Here is an 18,280-nt window from a genome sequence, read left to right on the forward strand (position 1 = left end):
CCAGCCGCTTTAACTGCTGACGCGCCTTCTCCAACTCCCTCCACACTCTAGGTGCGCCGGTATGCTTATGGGAGCGTTCTAGCGCCGCCACTTTTTGCTCCAACACTGCCCTCTGCTCTCTCTGCACTTTATTGTCTTTTGCCGAGAGCAACAACATCTCTCCGCAGATTACTGCTTTCAGTGCCTCCCACAAAGTCTCCAAACTGGTTCTCCCATCATCATTGAATCTAAGGTAGTCCATGATCGCGTGCCGCAGCGTCTCTTCCGCCACCCGACTCTGCAGTATGGTATCCCTAAATCGCCAGCTCAGGATCCCCACTCGTCCCACGTCAAGACAGGCCACCAACGTAATAGGGGCATGATCAGTCAGAGCCCTAGGCTCGATTGTGGTCTCCCTAATCCGGGAGGTGAACTCCGAGAAGGCCAAAAAAAAGTTTATACGGGTGTACGTCTTGGATGAAGCCGAATAAAATGTGTAATCCCTGAGCATCGGATGTGCCTTCCTCCAGACGTCCTCCAGGTCACAGTCAGCCAACCACTGTCGCCCCGCTATAGTCAGTGCCCCGGTCTGCCCAATTCGATGCCCAGACCTATCCAACTCATTGTCCATGACCAAGTTGAAGTCTCCCCCCCACCAGTATAGCCCTATCCAGTGCAGTGAGCATTGGGGAGATGGCTTGCCTCATGAAGATTTCTTGCTGCGCGTTAGGAGCTTAGAATGTGGCAGTAGTAAAGAAAAATACCCCAATTCGCACCCTAATGGCCAGGAACCTACCCTTTATCTCATGTATCTTGGTGACTACCTTCCCAGGGAAGGCCCTCGACAGAAGTATTGCCACCCCAGCGTGCTTTGTAGGAGCTGAGCACCAAAACTGCCTGGGAAACCACTTTGAGCGCATTCGATATGTATCCTTTGGCAATAAGTGCGTCTCCTGCAAAAGACAGATATGGCTCCTAGATCTTTCAAGGCCGGATAGGATCGCCAGACTCTTAGTTGGACTATTGAGCCCCCGGACATTCAGGCTTAGACATTTAAGGGACATGTGGAGCTAAACAGGTCGCGCAATGTAGGAGGGGACCCCTATCCAGGGGCAGGAGACAGGTGCGGCACTGGGGCAGCTCCCACATATAGGGACATCGAGCAATAGCAGAGCACATGTAAATTTCGGGGGAAGCACACCAACACATAACCACAGCGCACAACAGGTGCATAAAACGTACAAGTCCTCTTACACACATCCTAAAAGAGGCCAGAGTCCTGACAGGGGCAGCAGAACCTCACGAGATCGTCACTTGGAATCCAGCGACTCCACCACCCGAGCCCCTCTCAAGTAGTCTCAAAGCCTATTCTGTAGCAACCCCAGACCATTGTAGCAGTATCCGGATGCCCTCTGCTTAGGGACTGGTCCCAGCGGCCAAACTGCTCAGTACAGATTGTCGCTCCAGCGCTTGCTCTGTCGTGGAAGGTCACGGTTGCTTCCTCTTCCTCTCCTTCCGTCGCCAACGCGGGTGGCCCTCAGCAGCGGCCTCTTCATGGGGGCCAACACCACGCTCCGTCTCCTCCATGTGAAGAATCCTGCGCGCCTCTGACATTGATTTCACCTGACGCAGCTGGTCTTCCCAACGAAACACAAGGCGAAAGGGGTGGCCCCAAGAATAAGACGTAGAATTCGCCCGTAGGTGCTACGTAATGGGCCTAAACTCCTGTCGCCTCTGCAAAGTCCTCAGCGAGAGGTCCTGAAACAGCTGGAGCGCGTGCCCCCGGAACTGGACCTGAGAGAGATTTCACGTTCTCTGCAGGATGCTTTCTTTAATTACCTAGTTATGGACACACGCTAGAATGTCAGGAGGGCGATCCCCGGTCCCCCTGGTCAGCCCGCTCGGTGAACCCGATCCAGGGTGATCTCCTGCGTATCGTCTGAGCCCAAAATGGAGTGGAACAGTGCGGTAACAAACTCTCCAATGTCCTCCCTCTCCACCCCGGTCGGGGCTCCCCTGATGCGCATGTAATGCCGCCTCGACCAGTTCTCTAAGCCCTCTACCGCGATCTGCAGGAGGTCCTGTTGCTCACGAAGACGTATGACCTCCTGCTACATTTGTTCCACTTCTTCCCCTCGAGAGATCTCACTGTCCTCAACATTTGCCACTCGTTCTCCTAGTGACGTGACGTCCGCGTGGAGCTCCCTCATCTCCTGGGAGCTCCTGCAGGTCCCTCCTAAGCGAGTCGAACAAGGAGGTGAGAAAACCATTTGTGACCGGGGCCATGCCAACATCCTCCGCCTCACCTTGGTCTTCAGGTCCTTTTGTCAAAGCAGGCCCCTCAGCCGGCCTGTTCTGCGCCGGATGGGATCTGGTCAACATCTCCCTCACTGACTGATCCCTTTTAGGTTTAGAGGACGCCATCAGAAGTCCACTCCTCCGCCAACTCAGCGACAAATCCGATTCCAATCACTGTCCACCCCGCCATTCTTCTGCTCAGGTCTCACCACTCACTGGCATCCTTCTCTCGCTAGCCGCATACGCTCCAGGATGATGAGATCGCTTACTCCTTGCTCCCCTCCACTAGGCACTCACTGCTATTCGGCTTCCCAGGGCCCAGTCTCGCCAGGCAGCACGTGGCCAGGCCTGCCCCAGGCAGACCCACCGTGGGCCGAGTAACCCGCCGATTCGAGGGCCCCCGCGAGTCCCAGTACACCGCGGGGCCCTCTCACCCCAGGGTCCAGGGGCGACCCGGCCACACCTCACTGCTGCCCCCGCTTCTCACCGGGGTCCCCTCTGCCGGCTCCCGGCTGCCAAACGGTTGCCCCGGTCTCAGGAGGCCTAAACCCTCGGGGCACGCCTGGGATCGTGGTCCCCAGGCCCGTACCTCCTCCGCCTGCCACCGATCGGTCTCGCACTCCAGCAGGCCCGGCCAGGCTCCTCGGTCCGCTGCCGACTGGTGGGCCACTCCACGCGGCCGGTACCACCAGTCTCCGCGCCCGGCCCAGGCCTGAGAGGCCCCCCTCGCCGCGGTCCTCCTGCGCCTTTGCGCGCCTGCCCGGTCTCTCTTTCGGGCACCCGCACCTTCCTGACGCTCCCCTCTGCGCAGGGGGCCACGGATTACTGGGGATCAAGGGTCGCCATGCTGCGGAAAGGGCCCGGGCGGCGGAACTCGCAAAGACGCGTCCTCTCACGCCGCCATCTTGGCCACGCCCCCAGATAAACATTTAAGACTTCTAGGCACAACATGGTGATGACAGAAGGGACAAAAGTATATACACAAGATGGAGGGAATTTAACTAAGTAACAATAAGTGAGATATTTCTATACAGTCTTTTATTCATTGCTCTAAATCTGTATATTTTCTAGGGGCACCAATAATGATCATTAGGCCATAGCAGGGTAACTCTCTTTGACAACGCAGCAGGTGTGTGGGTCCAAGAAATTGCGTTATTGAGACTGACGCTCAAAACGCTGCATGAATAGTTAATAAAGTAGTAAATAGGTATAAATATCCTAAATCTCAAATGCTCGTGTAACTAATGTGAAAAACACTGGTACTTTTGATCAAAAGGAATGATAGCTATGCTCATTTACACAGGCGAGTGGGCAAGGATTGGCTACTAAAACAGGTTACACCAGTTGTCAAAAGGTGTACATCTCCGCTGTCAGCTGATAGAAAGATTGTAGTATCACATCGTGAGAGAATAAACAGTAACTAAAAGTCTTTACATCAGAAGCAAACAGGTTTAGTTGAACCCAGCCTGATGATGTTGCTACTGTGCAGCTCCGAGATGATGTTCGAGAATCTTACAGTTAAGTGTAAAGTCTTGGATCATTGGGCTAGAGATGTAATTTGCATCTAACTAGCAAAGATTTAAACAAATGAGCTGATCGCTCTTGAGAACAGGAACATGGCCGCTAACTTAACAAGTGCACAATTTAGGAGAGTGAGTAACACACTGAGCACGTGTGTAGCAGCGGCAATTTTTAATAATCTTAAAACAATGTGAAATTAAATGGGTGTGCTATTAGCACTCCAATTGAACATCAACAGAATACATAGTGAAAAGTAGGTAATTAGTGCTAGGACACTAAAAGGTAAATAGAAACTTGACGCATATAGGCAAAGAAACCTTGAGTGCATGATGGATTTTACATCCACTGGAACACTGGGAGGGAACAGATACTCTATGTGATTGCAACATGACTTAGAAATACTTTGGAATTAATTTACCCATTGTAACCATGTCTAATCCAGCAAACAATATAACGTGAAAGGGAGGGAGTTATATTTCAGAATTAAATTAGTAGCTTTTATATATTTAATAGTTCCTTTCAGACAACATATGCTTCTACAGCGGGTATTTAACCCTGCCTCTAATTTTCGTAGAAGTCGAGTTGTCACATACCAACACAAACTGTAATAAGAAAATGACTGGCTACTCCACCATATATGGGATAAAGTACCCTTGTCAACCAATATGAAGCTACTGCAAGTCACCGAGGAGGTCTGTGAACATATGAAGAAACGAGGCCAAGAAGTTTTATAATGTCATAGAACTCCGAGGTGACTTGAAATATCCTTGCAATAGACGGAACAGGTTATTTTATTCCTTATAACACAAAGTCCACCAAATTAACAGAGCATACATTGTATTGGAGCAGGTTCACTGACAGTGTTTTTATGATTTGGACAGGAGAAATGGTGCTCTTGCGTGAATTCTGTGACCATCTGAATTGTACTACTTGTAACCTATCCTCCACTAACAACTTTAGCAAAACAAAGATTGCTTATCTGAATGTTATACCTCAAGTGGAAAGCAACAGAATTGCCTCAAAAATATTCCACATAGGCTGTATTGTTTCATAAATGTATCTAGCATAGTTAGTAACAATAGTGAGGACCCAACTTCCAGAGACTTACTATCTCGTTCTTACACCTCAGCCGTTTTAGAAGAGGCACAGAGGTTCCACACAGGGAACAAAGTAAGCTTCAAACGACAGGGCACAAACACAAAACCACCAGACAAAGCAAGACCACGACAGCCAACAGACAATACAAGGCCGTAACTGTGACTGCATTGTTGTAGATGGCAAGATGTTAAGAAAGCTGTGTATGAATGGTACAGTACATGAAGGATACAAAGGCGTGCCTACTAGATACATGTGCTGGATGTAATTGTGCTTATAAGTGGTCCATTACAGGAAGGATACAGTGCTGTGTAGTGTGTGTATGCTGTATATATGCACTGGGTGCATTGGTGCCTGTGAACGGCACAATACACGGCAGACTCTGAGTTCCATTTTGGGACACCTACGCCTTGATTGGGAAAAATGGAGAGGGGGCAATCCGACAATATAGAAATCACACAAAGTTGGCATACCGCAAAAATAATTTGGCTGGAAAACTACACATTATGTGCTGTTCAGTGCCTTATTCATTATTGTCAACAGTTAAACACTATACAATATGCTTTACACCATTCCACGACGGTGCCCATCTATCCTGACACAACGCTAAACAGCCCTTTATTTCTGAACAGCAATGTTTATCAGTGTTGTCAGAGACAACAGAGAATGACTTGCACTGACTAGATACACAGGGCTGCACCGGCCTCTGTTTCTTTAGGTAACTCTTATTTTTTGACATTCATAGATGTTTGTACCTCGGATATAATAATCTACATTTATGAAGCATTTAATTACATATTTACTTTTTTCTTATGTGCATGACTGGGCAGAACATCCATGTTATTTTCACAGATGCCAAACTAAAGCCTTCAATATAATGTTTGGGACTAGGATTACACTATTCGTCCCAGCGTGCCAATTTTGTATTTATTGTTTACCCTTGGGTGTTGTCTGAAATATTATTGTACCTCTCAAAATATATATACTTGAACATATTTCCAGTACACTCCATCAGCGTTAGGAGACCGATGACAAGAGAATGCTACTGAATGTGTCCATGTCCTTTGGATAGTCAACACTTAGGCACAAACTAACTCATTCTTCATTAACTTTAAGTGAGTAATCATTTTCAGACAACATGGTGCTTAGTGAGTGGACTTAATACATACTTCTTCCATTTTACCAATTTCACTGAAGACTCCTTACTACTTTAGAATGAATCTCCGACACTTATACAAAGGTACTTACTATAGCCTATATACATGCTCTTCTCTAAAATGGCACCACTCTTTAAACTACTATCTCCTGGATGTGCATTTGGTCACTTCAATTATTAAATGGAAACACAGGCATGTGTTTTGTTTAATTCAAACAAGACTTTAGGGATGTTATCAAAGTACCATTAGTCACTGTTCTTATTCAAAACATCACTATAAAATGGGCATGACTTATCTGATTTCACATATAAATCTTAGGTTGTCGATTTATCTGTATTTTTATTATGTGACACTTTTCAGTCACAATGCATGAGTCAAAATAATGCGCCAGTGGGATGCTATACTGGCTTAGAACATAACTGTGATCTGTTATATATTTCTAGTCTTGAAAAAGTCTATAATGATGAAAAAGTGTTGGTTGTAGCATTTAGAAAGAAATAACTCGGCTGTAGCATTTGGAAAGAAAACCTGGAATTTGATGGTGATAAAAAAAAAAAAAAGACTCACGAGAGACAATATGCTGTTACAGACTTTTCTGTCTTAAATATTTGTTTCGGGCGCTCCTGTATTAATGAAGATCCACAAAAAGTATTTCCTCTCTGTGATGGGGTTGGAGCACTTCCAATTCACAGGCCTGCCCTTTAAACTGACATGAGGCCCTTGTGGATCACTACGAAGGTTATGTAAGGGGTTGTAGCACATCTTCACAGATCAAGAATACATTTATCCCTAGAACGACTCACTGTTGAAGGTGGGCTCGCCTCAGCTAGACTTGGACCACCTTCAGAAACAAGTGTAATTACTGTCTAATGTGAGGTTTTCCTCAATGAGCCAAATGCCATTTCTCTTTAAATCAAAAAACAATTAGTGGAGCACACGTACATTGAGAATCCTAACTGTCCAAAAATAATGAATTCAATAATCTTTAAATATCAATGATACTATATGAAGATACAATGAACAACAAAATGTAGTCCAAATCAATGATTACTAAAAATATAAATTGGTATGTGGCAAGTTAATATATATAACTCCATTTAATCAGCATAATTATTTCCATTACAAAATGCACTTCTTAACAATCATAATTCAAATACATTAGAACACATTGATATATGATTCAGCCTATTTAAGAATGATTCAAGAAAAATCCATCTGTAGATACTCTCGCAAGTGTTAACAGGATTCAGCCGACACGTGTTTCATCCTGTTATAGGACTTTTTCAAGGCTGATTGAATAACAACATATAAACACAATATTACATGTATTATAAATACAATAATCAATCAAATTACAAAAATATTACAAAGATTAGAAAACTCCCAATATCATACCGCCATATGTTATAAAACAGATAATAATCTGCTAATCATTAAAACATATACAAGAAGATGGGCCACATACCTATTAAAAACACAGAGTGATAATCTAAATCTATTAAAGACTGACACCACTATCCAAATGTCCAAGTGCAACAAAAAAAAAAAAGAAGCAATAATAAAGGAAAAACCACACAGTCCCATAATTTGAAGATATGGTGAGATTAGTACTTTATAAGTAGAAAGTCTAACATATTATAAAGATTGTGTTACTAATTGTACCTCCTTAATCCCCATCTCATATGTATAGAATTTCTTAGAAAGATCATTGTTTAAGCTTATATTAAACAATAGCTCAAACAACCATAATACAATTATCTCAATGTTGTGACCACAGCCCATTTTAAGCAGTATAACATATCAACCAAATAAGTGAGATCATAATAAAGATGTCAAATATTGTTAAATTCCTAAACAATCCATATCAATATTAGTACTATCATCTACATAATATTCTAAACTAATCCTCAAAATGAAGAGTAAGAATCATTCGACGGCGAAAAACAAACGGCATCCATATTTCGCACTGATCAACCAGGGATGTACACAACATCCCCTCATATAGAGCGGGAGATTAAAAAAAGACGCATCCTCGGGCGTCATTATGAAAATGTCTCAAAGCACCCCAACATTAGCGGTCGCCATATTTAAACGGCGTATTCCCCAGATATGACATCAGTAATATATCCTCCAAGAACTGTTAAAGAAAGATTCCAAATTTAACTAACCAATTCTTAAGATTAACATTATGATCAGTCACCTGACTTTATCATACTATTTAAAATTTATCGAAGCGGTCTGCTCAAAGGCGGCGGCCATTTTTTAATGGGCTGATGTCCAAATGGAAATCAAAGAGACATTGACTCAAATGTGATCGCCCCCTCTTATAGTGATCTTTCGATGCGGCGGCCATTTTGAAAGAGGCTAACCTCCAAATAAAGACCAAAAGAGACATTTTTTAAATGTAACCACCACTATTGTAATAGTCCTTCTCATATTACAAAGTGAAATAGAATACAACAATAAAAAACAACAATGCAGCAACATTAATACTGGCCTCTTGGAACACATATGTAAGTAGGATATCAAACATCTTTATATAATCAATTATTTTTTTCCAAAATAAAACACATATCATAATTTGACTATATTAATTCTATAATTGAGTTGTACAAATTAGCATTGTGCTGAGATTTCCAAATTTTCCATAGTACTCAGATTTCACCAACATACTCGACTCGAATGTGGCATCCATTTAAAAATGAGCTAATCTCCAAATAGAAAACCAAAAAATATTAACTTGAATGTGACAGTCCATCATTATTATAATCCGTCACATATAAAATCGATTGAAACTGAACAATACATATCAATAGGGGGCAAAATTAGTATCAGCTTCATTATGTCACATATATGTGTAGTGTGAATAGCACAATAGCAATCAATTATTACTTCAAATCAACCATATGTCCTAGTTATGACATATTAATCCAATAATTAAAGGAAGATACGCGTCTCAATTGTGACCAGATTATTAGTATCACAACCTTTTAGATGTGAGGGTTCTCTTCATCAGAGTCATTCTAGATACATTTGTATTGAGAGCATTCCCAAAACCCTAGAGAATTTAAGACACTGACGCTTTGATCCCAAAGTTTCAATCGAAAAACTACTTCCCAAGATTAAACAGTCCTGAAAGTACGGGTCCCTTAGCATCTTACATCTTCTTGTTGCCCTACGTTCACTGGCACGTGAAAGTCCTTTAACAGAATCTTCACCTAGAGTGGCAACAACATTGGGGATGCCGTCTAGACAAGTTTCAGGTTTCTCATGAGGTATCATGGTACCTCAGTGGTGCATAATGGATGCTGGTCTGACATGCTGTAAGCAATTCGCCCCTTCCCGAGCTATCAGTGGTGAAAATGCATCCACTTCAGGCTGGCATGGTCACCTAGACGAGGTGGATACCTGAGGTCTCTATAGATCCATGGAGCATCACAATCGCCAACATTTTTCATCCTAGAATTTCCTCCTCTTGGGTCTCTAGGAGACACTTTTCGTCTTCATTGGAATTCTGGCTTCCTAGGTGCAATTCTGCCCCTGGCTCGGATCCCACCGGTCCTGACAGAACACAGCAGATTCTGGAGGCCACTGATGGGCCAGTAGGGTCTGCTGACCCTCAGCCTCCGTCTACCTCTTCCTCTTTGAGAAAATTGCTGTCTCAACAACACAGCTGCATGTTATACATGGAGACTGAGCACAGTCACCAGAGAGGTTCTAATCTGTCATCTTAGGTGATGTATGCCATTATGGCTCTTTGACTCCCTAATATAAAATCGATTTACTCAAGCTGATAGTCCAAGTTCGCCTCCAGAAGAATCCATCAGAATGAATATGTTTTTGTAAAGTGCGCAAATCCCCTGGAAGAAGGTGCCCTGCAAACATTTCAAGGCAGCTAGTAGTTCAGAGACTGAGAGGAAGTATGTTCCAAGCTTTGGCAGTGATGACAGTAAAGGAGCGGCCACCCAGGCATGCTCTCTGAAACCTGGCAAAAAGATGTTCAGCTAGGTCAGGTGTCTTTCAATGCTCAATGCTCATACCATGTAACTCCTGTAATTGGTAGAAAAAGCATAGATAACTTTACGGCAGAGGCCCAGGACTTTGAAGATGCAGCGTCTATGTATTAATAGCCACTCAGATATATGAGACAAGATGAAATCCTACACCACCTATTCAGAATAGGTTTAAGGTGTACTAATGCGTTCTGGATATGTACTCTGGTCAGGATACAGACAGGCAAACCCATGTATAACGAAATGCAGTGACCCATTCTTGATAGAAAAGCGCCTGAACCTTAGTTTTATCATGTGTACAGGCAGAATCAAAAAACCTTCTACACACGTAAGAAGAAGAAACAATTGAAGGTATGTTTGTTAACATGAACATGAAAGGAGACCAGGCTGCCATAAATTATGCCTACATTCTGAGCAAGAATGATTTGGGTGGAAAGAGGGCACAAACACCCAAGTTATCGGACAGCGAACTAGAGGGGTTGCCAAATTAAAGAATCTCCGTTTTATTGATATTGATCACTTTAGGAAGGAAAGGTCCTATACAGTGTAAGTGCCAGCATAGGCATAGAACCTCAAACCAAAATAATGAATGAGGGCAAGAGGAGAAACAGAAATATTGAACAGAGTGGCACAAATGGCATAGTTCTCAGAACTGTTCTTGAATAAATGAGTGAAAAGGGGCTAACCTGACAGCTTGAGAACTGCCATCTAAGAATGACAAAAACATTCTAGAGCTGAATATGGCACTCTAAAGCCAGCAAGGCTAGTAAGACACTGTATCAAAAGCTGCAGACATATCCAAGAGAATCAAGGCAGATTCTCCTCCTGCATACAGTAGTCTATGTATGTCAATGGCTGCTGAGATCAGAACACTTTCAGTATCTAATACAGGGTAGAACCCAGTTGTTGAAAGTGAATGTTAATGGTTTCTACAAACAAAGAAAAGTGTTGGTTCGCTAAGTGTGTAATTTTAGCACAGGAAAGTAGAAGTAAAATATGTCTATAGTTAGTCACGACATTAGCATCACCTTTCCAGTAATTCTGAAGTAGTACTGTCAAAGCCATTTTCAAGGTATGGGCCCAGAGCCTGATGAAAGATATGTATTGCATATTGTGGTTAGAAGAAGCACAGTAGAAAAAGCACGAGTTTTAACTATTTTCATAGGACATATTGTGGTATATTGATTTGTATAGCACATTAATCACCCAAGGGTAAGAGTATCCAAGGGAGGGATTTACCGCTATAGAATAATGAAATTAGAGACTGGAGCAAAAGAGGCTAAAAAAAGACAGGCGAGTGGGTCCTGTGAAACAGCCAATGCCTATAAACTCGGCAGGTGTCTCTCAAGCTGGGTCAACGAGAAGGGAGAAGCAAAGGTGTAGAGAATATTTTCTTTATTTAGATGGGAAAAAATAAATAACTGATTGCAGAGTTGAAGATGAAATGTTATGGTAGACTTATCAACCACTGGATGTGCCAGATTGTTATAAACGGAAAGCACTTTAAAATGACTTACATTATAAATGCACCATTTTTTAAATTAAAGTTTTATCTCATTTCCGCCTTGCAATACAAAAACTCAATATACAGTGTACCATGAGCTCCTCACACACAGATTAATCACGGAAGTGCTCAATTATCTGGTCATCCCACTGTCTCATGTTCTCCCCCTCGGTCAGCATATCCACCAAGTTCATACTAAACTGACTTCAATCTGTTGCACTGGATAATAGTAAATACTGTTTGAACTGATCCCAAATGTCCTTGCGAAGGGAAGCAGAAGGCATCACTTCCTCATAAAGTTCCAGCTGATCACTGCAATACGTTAACTCTTTTACGTATTGCCGAGTGTAGGTGTGCGACCTTCCCCCCACTGCTAGGCCATCAATGACTTGGCTATCAACCGAGCTAAGGGAGTGAATTTTACTTATGGCCCTAGCAGTGCAACCCCGGGGATTCCTACATCCTTTGTAGCACGTTTATTATCTGCAACCAGTATGCGTGTATTCCCGCTCACTCACATGCTAAGCGGAAGAACCCCGCATCCACCATCTTACATCGTTCACATCAGGAGTCTGTTTTTAACTCCCATTTGTGTAATGTGCTTGGTGGTTATAGATTCTATGTAAAAAAAAACCAAAGGTAATCAATAAGACTTACTGATGGTCTGTAATTCAGCCATTTATAAATAGTAAAATTCCCAGATTCCATCAGTTAAGGGCCTTCTAAGTCGGAGTCTCATCTGCCACATGCAGAGGTTGTGTGCGTGAAGGCACTGTTTTGCATTTCACAATGCAAAGCAGTTATCAGCATTTTTTGCGTTTTAGCCAATAACACCTTTTGCAGCATTTAGAAAGAACTTGTTTGAGAAGTTGCTCATATTTGCAAACCTCTTAAATACATACATATATATATAAAAATAAAAAAAAGTGGCCCGAAAATATATCAAAACGTTTACAGCGCGTTTTGGCTGCAACTTCATCAAAAATAAACCAGACAACAGAAGTGTGTCTTTGAGGTTTAAAAGCTATTATAGGAAATGATGCATCAAGTGCAGCTTTTACCCAACTGTAAGCGTTTCTGCACCAATAACATTATAAACAGTCTTAATAAGGTTTGTTGAGCGCATACAAAAAGCAGTCATCCAAAGTACAAAAATTAAAATTTTCTCCTATATTTTGCAGCTGTAAGTAGCTACCATTAAATCAAACAATCGTTTCTTATATATATTGTACTCTGATTGGCATAGATATACTCAATGAGTATAATGACATTGTTCCATCTCAAATAAATTATCACCGTTCAAAATAAATCTTCAGTACATTCCTGCCAAATTGACATGGCTACGCACAAAAAGTAACTTAATGCAACCATTTTTGGCCTAGTACATTAACACAGTTTCAGCCAACATGTGTTTCGCAGCAAGTCCCGCCGCTTTTTCAGGACGAAAGATGGTCGAATGTTTTTACCGCAGAGCTTTCACGCTACACTTCTGTTTCGTAGTCCATATTGGATACGACGATTTGTATGGATACTTGTGGCTTGCACTAGCTATCTTGAAAGTCGATATTTGAACAGGACACTGGACTGATGTGGATATTCTGCTCGAGATGACTGTTGTTGAATGAACAGGCTTTGTCCATATGCACTTGTGGTTACAAGGACTTCCACAGCGAAAGGGTTGTTACTCTAGCCTTTTTTGATTCCATCAAGCAAAGAAATTGATCCAGAGGCTCTTTGACTAACCTCAATCAGTGCCTGTGTTGTGGCAAGAAGGCAATACGTAGGACACACATGGCATTCAGGGGTCCCTTGGAGCCTACTCTGCTGCTTTGTTGACTTCTGGATCATTGACTTCTTTGTCTGAGTGACTGACCTTTTGGTCACCCCCAGCACGTCAACCAGTCTGTTGTCCAGTCGAGCACCAACCACTCCCAGGTCTCCTCAGGCAAAGCAAAATGCCCCCTTTTCCCCTCAGCAATCACCCCAAGTCTGGCTGGGTAGAACGTCATGTATTTGACGTCATGCCCCCTGTTTCTTCCCCACCTCCTCAAAAGTGTGGTTCTGTTTTTGCATCTGCTGGGTGAAGTCAAGGAAGAAACAAATGATAGTATTTTTATATTTCGGATTGCCACGTGATCTTGTAGGCTGAAGGATTGCGCTCCTGTCACAATAACTGACTATCCAAGCTATAATTGTTCACAGGGGGCATCAGGCTTGGGAGGGGGCCAGAACCCGGTGGGCCCCCTCCATGGAAAATTATCTAGACAAGCGCTTAGAACAAAGGGTGTTGACTATGAGGTCCTCCATGCAAAGGTCACTGTACTGGCCCTCAGTCCCTTGTAGGACCCCTACCACCGGTATATTGTTTCTCCTCACTCTGCGCTCCTGATCTTCGAGCTCTGCCGCCATTGTGCAGGTTTGTTGAGTAAGGAGCTGCACTTGGGATTCCAACCTATTGCGGGTCGACTGCAGGAGATTAATGTGTGATTCAGCAGCGGTTACCTTTACAGTAGTCTTTTAGTGATTTGCCCGCAACAAGGCGACATCAGTAGTCATGGCGTCAAGCTTAGGATCCAGCATGCCCTCTAGATCCTGAATCGCTACCATGATGCCCCAAGGGAAGGCTTGCTGACATCAGTGTGCTCCTGCCTTCTGTAATTCCCCACCCGCCTGCGCCTTGGGGAGAGCGTAACTGTCTATTTTATTGGTTTGGGGCATCACAGGCCCCTTGGGTTTCCCCATGGTATTGGAATTCAAAAGGGCTAGTCCAGGGTACCAGACAAATATAGGATCTTCTGCCCACCCGTTCTGCAAATATCGCCAGACACTGTCTGACTGAGCACGTACACAAAAGAAACACCATATATCAGACCCCGTCAAGTGTCACCTTGCCTCCCAGGTTGCAACAGTCTGCCGGAGGCTAGCAGCCAATCGTCACAGTCCAGGAGCTGCAATAGGAGCATCCAGTCCCCCCTCACGCCCACACCACTGGGGTCAAGGCACAGACACTCCCCTGGGGCTGATCCATTAATATGCCACAGATTCTGGCCCATGTGCCTTCAAGTATTCTCCTTTTTGGGGGAAGGCCACACCTGAACCCCTTATCGCCTCTTGTCAAGTCCACAAGCCCCCAACCACTTCTGTCTGCTTTGTCTGTGCCCCCCCCCCCAGGTTTTAATCTGCTATAGGTGGTTAACTCACTTCGTACAGGCACCCCGGGGCCTAGGGGCAAGGCTCCAGAAGAGGGTTGCGTTTTAGACGGAGAGCCAGGAGGGGAGAGCAGTCAATCACAATGCCCACCAGGTGCAGGCCACTCAGCCGCCAAATGCCGCAGTCACTGCCCGTGGCGCGGGCCCACTCTCATTCTCCTCATGGGGCACACTTACATGCCATCTGTAGTCCCGGGTAGGAGAAGCCCCTCTCCTCTCCACAGGGCACTTGATTGCGGCAGTGAACTCTCTCTTTGCCGTCAGCCACCGATGTAGTCAGCGCTGACAAGTCCAACTGGGACGTAGCTTCGCCGCATTAACTGCGCAGCTCCTCCTCCAGGCCCTGCCACATTAACCGCCAGCAGCAGCAGGCCACCCAGCTCAGTAGATCATCTGTCATCCCAAATGGAGGGATGGGGGTACAAGTGGCCACTTAGGGGTACAAAGGGCCTCAGGGTGCATCGCAGGCCCTCAATGGAATTCAGGATACAGGATAGGGATATGGTTTCAGGGGATTAGTCGGCGGCTGCCACAGAGCTGCATCTATCTTGGCTGGTGCCAAGCCACGCCAAGACTGTCACATTTATACACAATAGTTTACTTGATATTGCCAATCCAAAAGCTACAGAGTCAACCTTCTAACCAAAGACATATCAGGCCTGTTTTCAGAACACAAGACATTTTTTATTTAAACACCACACAGCCCAAAGAAGGGTAGAGGGGACATTCTAGCTAGCCATCTTACGCTATCTGCCACTTCGCCAACAGCTTCACAGATCTTGGCCTTGTCTTTCGCCAAACAGGGGGACTGCCAGCAGAACAACACGCAGTCTTCTGCCTTTTATCCACGTACGGGATCCCTTCCATGGACTGGTACGGGCAGAAGGGCTAACACTGCTATGATCTCATGTGTGCGATGCTAGAAGTGTAGGTAGGAATTCTTAGACTCATGATTATGTCAGGTTGTTGGGACTGTTAATGTTTTACTCTAATGGTCAAAATCATCACTGAGTTATGTTTCATCTTCCTAATAATCGCAGCTCTTTCCTTTTATCATAGAATGCAGTTCCACCACTGGCAGAGGAGGCAAAGTGTCATGTTTTTAGGCTGCCGCAAATTACCTTTACTGTCTAGATTTGAGGGAGGTGCTGCTATCTATTTGAGAAGATCAGGCAGACAGCTTCCAGTCTGTGTGGGACTTACGCAGTCACCCACATGCACTGGTGCTGCCGCGAGAAACCAATAAATCTTACCCCTCATGGTAAGAGTCCTGCAACACTAGACTCAATTTAGCAGTAAGAGTCCATTCAAAATAGTAATTTATCATGGTCAAGCTATGACTACCACTTACCAATTTACAGTTGTGAAGTAGAAGTATTTTTCCTGAGGTGCAGCTAAATTTGCTTATAAAAGACGGCAAGGCGTGAAGCCATTGTTTGAAATTACGTTATTTCTCTGCACATGGTTAAGAGAATCTAGAAACTGCTAGGAATGAGTATAACCGATGGGAAGAGAAGGAAATACTCAACCCAAAAATGTATCAAAGTTTGTATGGGTATACCATAACAGTGAATCCCTCACAGCACAAATTTGTGTGAATATGCAGTGTCAGGTGCAATGTGACAAGAGTATCAAGAAGAGAGGGGTGCAGTGTTTCTAAAGCATTTGTGAAAACTGGATTTAATCTGTGCCTTGAGGTAACATCTTGTAAACAGGCCTTGAGAGTATAGGCAAAGTTACTTATCTACCGTAATTTATACATGGAATATCCAGTGGTTTCTTAAATTGGATTTTACAATGGTAACAAAATGGATCATGATTTTTGGGCTGTAATAATAAAAGAGTAACTGTGTGTTATTACTAGTTATTGGGACATATATACTGTTTCATAAAGACATATGTACCCAAAGCTGTGGTACTCAAAACACTTTAATTAGTTACTGCTGCCTTTTATTTTGCTAAATAATTTCAGCCTCAGTGAATCCCTTTGCAATTTAATTGGTACCCCAATAAACAGTTCCAGTTTGATGACTCCTAATGCCCCGATAGTGTCCCAGCAGCAGTAATGAAAGCTGCAGATTAGGAGGTGTGTTGATGAATGACTTTCTGCCTTATCTAAATTGTCATACCAGAGCGTGACCATGAAGTAGAGTCTTCTGTCTGCACAGCCACATCAGTCTTCGCTTTCTCCCTCTTCTTTCTTTCGTGAATTTCTCTGCTTAGGTCCTCTACCTGCAATGAGGAGCCAAACACCAGTAGGCATTAGGTATAAAACAGGAATCAATACAAGAGGCACTCTTCTTTATAATCAGCATTGTTAGACAGCAATAGCAATCTTAAATATTATCAAAATGGCTTTGCTTTGTACAAATCACACAAAGCCAAAAATACATGTCTTCCTTACACTTTCAGGAAAACGTAGCCTAGCCACTTAGCAGACTGCTGCTAATTATAATCCTCACTTCTCACCCTGCTGCAAATGGACACTTGTTTTTCTCTGTGGTGTACACTGACATCATGGAATGGTAGGCTGCCCTAGGCAACCACCTTCTGCTTTTGGAAAAAGGGTATAATAATAACTGAAATATGTGACTGGAAATCAAACATGGCGATACAACATTTTTGCACAAGAAAGACTCTGAATCAAATCAGTTGTCCATACTCCCATTTTTAACATATAATGAGGACATCAAACTCTTAGTTCTTTCCAAATCAACCTTAGCCAGAGCCTGTAAGTTATCTCGTGTGGCTGATTAGCCCCAGCTACGGGTAGTGAAGTAATCACTGTCCTGTGTGGAACTGCCGTTCATAATCTAAGTAAAGACATTCACAATGTCGGTTGCTTTAGGGAGCCACAAAGCTCTTGTTGTCTGCAGTTTCCGCTACGCAGCTCCTACATATGTCAGATTTTCATCGTTGCCTCCCCGAGCACACCCAAGGTTTGGGCTGCCAAACGTCCTCCACCCAATCCCATGATTCTTCAGAAGTTTCAAAGTACTAAGTATTGCCTTCAGCTGCAACACACAGTTTTAAAGGGAAGATCATTAAGTATTTGATCTCTCGAACTCTCATGGCACTTTTTACTTCAAGTATGCTGCAACTCTCCCTTTGGACTTTAAGGGTAATGTCTGGAAAGAAGGAAAATGCAGCATTCTCATAGGTGAATGGCGTGGCGCTGCAGGCTGTCTTTAGTACGACGTTGTGATCACATTAACTGAATACTGGCTATGATGGGTCTGGGCGGCATTTCCGGTTTCAGCAGGCCACCGGGTTCTAGATGGGCACATTCGACAGAGAAGTCGCTGGAAAGGCTGTGAGGCTGCAACATTTTCATGCCAAGGTCAACCACAAACAGACCGACTGCCTGCCTCTCCACTCTGCCCTTAATACTGTGACTTCGGTTGTGACAATCAATTCTGGTCTCCAGGGAGGTGTGTACACCTTGAATTACTACCAATATATCCTGAAGCATGAGCGGTTTGCCCCCCTGGGGCACTGGATCCA

At 43.8% G+C, this 18,280-nt stretch overlaps 1 protein-coding gene across 2 annotated transcripts in view; it reads right to left on the reverse strand.

Moving 5' to 3' along the window:
* Positions 1–18,280, reverse strand: part of AGGF1 (angiogenic factor with G-patch and FHA domains 1) — a 321,895-nt gene that overhangs the window by 273,756 nt on the left and 29,859 nt on the right. For both annotated transcript variants that reach the window (XM_069223545.1, XM_069223537.1), the window contains exon 2: positions 16,906–17,008. In XM_069223545.1, the coding sequence (XP_069079646.1) occupies positions 16,906–17,008 (103 nt within the window). The remainder of the gene's footprint in view (positions 1–16,905; positions 17,009–18,280) is intronic.

Source organism: Pleurodeles waltl, chromosome 1_1, assembly GCF_031143425.1.
Source record: "Pleurodeles waltl isolate 20211129_DDA chromosome 1_1, aPleWal1.hap1.20221129, whole genome shotgun sequence".
Classification (NCBI taxonomy): Eukaryota; Metazoa; Chordata; class Amphibia; order Caudata; family Salamandridae; genus Pleurodeles; species Pleurodeles waltl.